General features: G+C 40.1%; 1 protein-coding gene across 1 annotated transcript in view; it reads right to left on the minus strand.

Annotated features, from left to right (window-relative positions):
• Positions 1-1,044, minus strand: part of LOC147144944 (uncharacterized) — a 33,833-nt gene extending 32,789 nt beyond the window's left edge. Inside the window, exon 1 of the mRNA XM_086036836.1 lies at positions 918-1,044. Within this exon, the coding sequence (XP_085892962.1) occupies positions 918-1,044 (127 nt within the window). The remainder of the gene's footprint in view (positions 1-917) is intronic.
• Positions 1,045-6,000: the final 4,956 nt, after the last annotated feature.

Below are 6,000 nucleotides of genomic sequence, written 5' to 3' on the forward strand. Positions count from 1 at the left end.
TAAATTCACCAGTTAATTAATTCCCATAGTTGTTTTAACCTGTTATTTCAGCTTGAATATTATATCTTAAAATAAAATTACCTAAATTTACTCATTTATCAAATGCATTTATTTTGAGGAGTAAAACAATTTTTTACTGAATTAATATTCAATATATTGATAACAACTGATCTGCAATATGTTATATCGTGATACACTTTTCAAACAGATTGTTCAGCGCTAGTCAAGGGGTATTAATCTGATTTATATTTGTACAAATACATTTTGGGAAGAATATCACAGCGTTTAAAACCAAAGTTACAAAACATGTCATGTGAATTTTAAAATTTTAAAATCTGGCCTATTATAGAGAAACGCAGCAAAGTGGCAAGAACCCACACAGAACAGGTTGTCTCCTAGTTCCACACACAACATTGTGGCGCGATCACGCGTCAGAGTAGAATGAAATGCTAACATTAACGATGCCATCGCCAAATAATTAGGATCAACTTTAATACTGAACATGGAAGTCAATTATCTAAGATGTTGTTTATTTATATTCTCCTTTACATGCCGCTGTTTGATTAGCAGAGGTCAAATTGGCTATTAACGCTATTTCAGTAATCAAATAATAATTCATGCTCATTTAATTGGAACTAAAATAAAAACATGTTAAAGGTACAGAGAATTTTTTTAAATTTCACTCAAGGTTTGTATTTTCATAATAAGAGCATATCAATTCATGACTGGAATATTCAAAGGCATACTGTACAATAAGTCAATTATTTAATGAGTTAAATCCCAAATTGATAAATAATGAACAAATACATTTTAATGAAGTAATTTAGGTGGGAGCTTGGCTAAATGAATGCAACAAATATTTCAGGACTCCTGATAATGTGTTGAGCAGTATTAGTATAAGACACATTCAAACATACCAGGTTGACAGGATGGCCTCTCTTGGACAGATTGGCTGATATTGGCTCCATAAACAGGATATGGTCCACAGGAAAGCAACAGCCACCAAAGACACCTCATGAGATTGTCACAGCATCCTTCCAGCATGGTGACGCCTGTGTACTCTTCTGTACTTGTGACCCAAAAGTAAAGCTAGACTCTATTAGTTGGAGCTCTGAACATATGACTACAAGTGTATGTTAATAGGAAGCAAAGGGAACATGCCAGCTCGTGTTTCTTCTGCATGACTTTCATTAGCATGCTGAATGATTTATAGAGCATCAGAGGTAAGGTGAGAGCGACAGTGCAGAGGGAGATTAGAAAGTATCACATTGCTTTATTTGTTCTTGCTGCGATCGAGAAACTGATCAATGATTTGGCAAGTGGCTGTGCTTGAGAGCAGCTTTTTTTGCGAAGTTTTTACAAGATGGTGTCCTAGAAACCAAGCAATAAGCATCCATCCATCCATCCATTTTCTATACCCTAATTAGTGACATGGTTGTGCTGAAGCCCTGGTGACTGGTGGGTGAGTAGCCAGGAGTGGTTGGCAGCCAACAGTATAGAATCTAGAAAAAACAACCTTTCTCTCATACTCAAGTTATGTTTTTTTCTGTCATTTGGCACCAGTTTGTGTTTTTTCTTTGTTTTCCCAGGGAGGACTTGAATGGTGAGGTGCACACCTGGGAGCTATTGTAATCAAATCTCAGGGCTCTGTTTTTGTGCTCAGCACATGTCTAGCACAAAGTGCGGTCAAGCTGTGTCCATGGGTGGAGTTTTCTTTCTTTTGCCATGTTCGTAGACCTGTGCTGGTAAAAATGGGTATTTGCGCCATTGTGGGAGTGAACACAGTTGACTAAATCGTCCGATTGAAGCAGCTTTTCTCATTCCCTTTAAATTCAGCACTGGAGAGGCCTACATGGCAAAAGCATAATGTAGTCGCTGGAGTCCATGCAGGAGTTCGGTGCATGCAAAGTATGTTTGTTAGGAACTACAAGAAGACCTGCACTTGCAGATGATGTAAGTAAGCCACTGTAAAGTGGGCACTACCCTAACCCCAAAACAAAGGACGTGAAGCAAACAACAAAATAATTACATACTGTGATTTGTTTTCTGTGCAAAGGACTCTCTTGCATTACAAAAATACCATTCAAGGATGGCACAATTTTTTTAAACAAGAAACCGACATTAAGTGCAAAAAATAATTTGCCAAATATTTTCACAAAACTTAACTCAATAAAAAGTTGTCAATTATTGAAGTACTATGTTTGTCCTGCATATCATTCCAAAGTTATTAGAAGTTATTTGGCCTACTCACGGTGTAGTATAGGGCAGTGTAAGTGCAAATAAGACACGGCTGCTATCTAGTGGAGAAAACTACAGTCAATACTGCGTATTTGCAGTTCGGCACCAGCCTATTCACATATTTGCAGATTTTTTATCAATATTTTTTCATACAGTATTTCAGATTTTTTTTCTGGGGTTTCTCCCTACCCCTATTTTTTGGGGTGTAAAACATTGAATGTTTATCTGTGTTTTTGAAAAGAATCTTTGGGACTTGTAAAAAAACAAAACCAAAGATTGTTGTTGTTGTTGTTGTTGTTTTGTTTTGTTTTGTTTTGTTTTTTAATCAAAGGTCACACTCAAAGGACCTGCGACCGCCAGGTGCCCATCCATTCAGAGGGTTCAATGCACACTGTTGTCATAATTTATGAATGAGCAGTTGTGATGTCATTTTCAGTCCACAGAAGTGACAAAATGGTCGCCCCCAGAGATGGCTAAAAACGGGAGGATTAACTCTTATTCCACAAACGCAATATTTATCAGAATGCCTTGTTTCAACTAGTTTTGCTTGCATAGAACATATTCTTGAAAAAAATATATTTGGGTTGACTTTTCTTTAAGTCTCTCACGAATCCGAGTCCGAGTTGCATGTTGCCATCTCTGTACTGTCGGTCAACTATATTTACTCCAGTAATACGTTCCCGTCAAAATTAATTGACTAGACGTGCGCTCAAATGCAATAAATCTGAAAATCAATTGTATTTCCATCAAATCTAAGATTATACAGTATTGCAATGTGTTATTTTCACACTTGAATTTCCTCATTGCAGAGTAACCTGCTGTTTTGCAAATTTCCTTTAACTTTTTGGAAATGATCATATATCTTCGTTAAGTCATGTTTACATTCTATGGGCGCATCAGCAGTTGCTGAATTGACACCATCAAGCAAAGGTCACCATATTATGTATGCCACCACATTCCCTTACGAATTGGTTGAATGCTGACTTTTGGATTGATGTCATTTCACAATATCGTCACACACACAGCATCATCATCATCATCATCATCATCATCACAATATCTGTTTTCATTACGGTTGCACAGGTGTACAACTGGACCCCATCACACTGAGAGCGGTGTCTAATATTCTGAACCTCTAACACATTTCAATAAGCAAACAAAAATATGAGAAAAAAACTCTCAGTATGGTACATTCCAATATGACTTGCAACAAAATAGACAAACAAATAGAACATTCATTCTTCCACTAATAGTGACACAGTGGTCAAGGTTTGTGCTATTCACATTAGTGAGTGTTCTTTGCGTCACTGGATTGTCTTACCAGTGAAACAAGTGTACATTCTTAGAAGCTCCTCTCTGCTTTCATTTTTTTTTCTAACCAAAGGTTTTTCCCCAGAGAGGTTTTTCACAGAAAAAATTGACCTGCAAATAGCTGGCGGTGACTAATCTGCGCAGTGTGTGAGTACATATGTGTTTGTGTGTGTGTGGGGGGCGGGGGGTGGGGGAGGGTGGGGATAAAATAAAAGTGATGAGGTTGTTACCCTTTGCTCCACATTCCTATGGCTTTTTATGTGTTCATTGCAGACTCTTATAAGTTGATCAAGTTTAGAGTTCCTTCGGACATCTCTGTATGTGTGGGTCATGGACAATTGACATGCAGGAAGGTGATGGGTTTTTTTTTTTCGGTTTTTTAACTGGAATGTCCACATCCCCTGTTATTGTGTTGACTAGACTTTGGACTAGTGTTATAACCTAGTTAGTTCATCGTGGCAGCTGTGGACTATGAGCTTGACGTGACGAGTTGTAGCTTACCTAAGACTCCACTTTCACCTACATATGCATGTCATGTCACTAATACGGCATTTGTTAACCAGCAGAACATAAAGCAATGGCATTGCATTTGTGCAAAAGGGCAAAAGTCCTTTTACATAATCAGCATTGTTGATTGACTTATTTTCTGTTCGGTGCTGCATTAACAGAAGTGATTAAAAAAAAAAAAAGTGAAGCAACATCTTACATCAAGCAACATCAAACAGCATCTTCTGCAATCAACTATACGTGCTCTGTTGAGAATGAGGCAATAAATGGCAATTGATAAGCAATCACTTTGGCACCGGCAATCAAGTATTTGCTTTGTTTCTATGTTTAACTTAATCAATGCCGTGGAAGTTTATATTCATCAACTTGAATCCAACCATTTACTGCCATCCATCCATCCAATTTCTTCTGCTTATCCCAGGTTGGGTTGCAGTGGCAGAGTTCACTTTGGCCGGCCACTTAGTTCAGCACTTCCTGGGGAATCTCCAGATGTTCCCAGGTCAACCGGGAGACACAGTCTCTTAAGTGTATCCTGGGTCATCCCCGGGGCTTCCTTCAGGTGGGACATGCCGGGAACACATACCCAGGAAGATGTAACCAGACCAATCAGATTACCAAGACACCTCATCTGGCTCCTTTCAATGTGGAGGAGCAGCGGCTTTACTCTGAGTCCCTCCCGGATGATCGACTAGTGCAGTAAATCCTTCTTCATAATGATAGTCTGCATCACAGCAGACGCTGCACCGATCCACCTGTCAATTTCCTGCTCTATCCTCCCCTCATCCGTGAACAAGACCCCAAGATACATTAACTCCTCCCCTTGAGACAGGATCTCATCCCCGACCTAAAGGGGGCACATATTCCACACTTTTCCGATTGAGAAGGAGCGTGGGTCTCAGATTTGGAGTTGCTGATTGACTGCTTGACTCTCGGCTGGAGCGACTGCTCCAGTGAGAATTGGAGATCACGGCTTGATGAAGTCAACAGAAGCACATCATCTCCAAAAAGCAGAGATGCTTTTAAGGCCACCACAATGGCTCCCCTCAACACTTTGGCTGTGTCTAGAAATTCTGTCCATAAAGGTTTTTGTTTTTAAGTACAGCCTTGGCGAAATCCAACTCTCACTGGAAATGAATTTGACTTATTGCCGGCAATGCGGGATACAAGGATGGAACAACCCATATCAGGGTGTTCTGTTCCCCATGCTCTCAAAGCACCCCCCAAAGAACTCCCCGGGGGAAATGGCCAAACTCCTTCTCCAAGTCCACAAAACACATGTGGACTTGTAGGGCAAACTCCCATCCAATGCAACCTCGAGGACCCTGCTGGAATAGAGCTGGTCCACTGTTCCGCGGCCGAGGCAAAGACCACACTGCTCCTCCTGAATTTGAGATTTGACTTCAACATGGGCCATCCCCTCTAGAACCCCTGAATAGACCTTACCAAGGAGGCAGCCAAGTGTGACCCCCCTGTAGTTGGAACACATCATCTGGTCCACCTTCTTAAAAAGAAGGATCGCCACTCCAGTCTGCCAATCCAGAGGTACTGTCCCGATGTCCACTCAATGTTGCAGAGGAGTGTCAACCGGGACAGGCTCACAACTTCCAGAGCCTACCAAAATCAAATTGGAAAAACACACAGTTGAATAAATGCATGAACAAAACCTGACTTTGGACAACTTAAACTTGTTGAATTCCCACCACATTTGTACATAATGAAACAGATAATAGCTGTGAAGTCTTTCCATAACACCAGAATTGAAAAATTCTTGTTTTATCTTCATGCTTATTGTAGTACTTACGGATTTTTATCTGAAAGTTGTTTGACATCATCACCCCTAATCATGTTCTGTCCAAAAAATGAAAGTTTCGCAGTGGTTCATTAGTGGGCATGTGTGTGTATGTTGTGCTCTGTCACCCGTGTGACCCTCCACGTGTTGAATAT

This window comes from Filicampus tigris, chromosome 7 (genome assembly GCF_054856515.1).
Source record: "Filicampus tigris isolate MCC_2025a chromosome 7, RoL_Ftig_1.0, whole genome shotgun sequence".
NCBI classification, from domain to species: Eukaryota; Metazoa; Chordata; class Actinopteri; order Syngnathiformes; family Syngnathidae; genus Filicampus; species Filicampus tigris.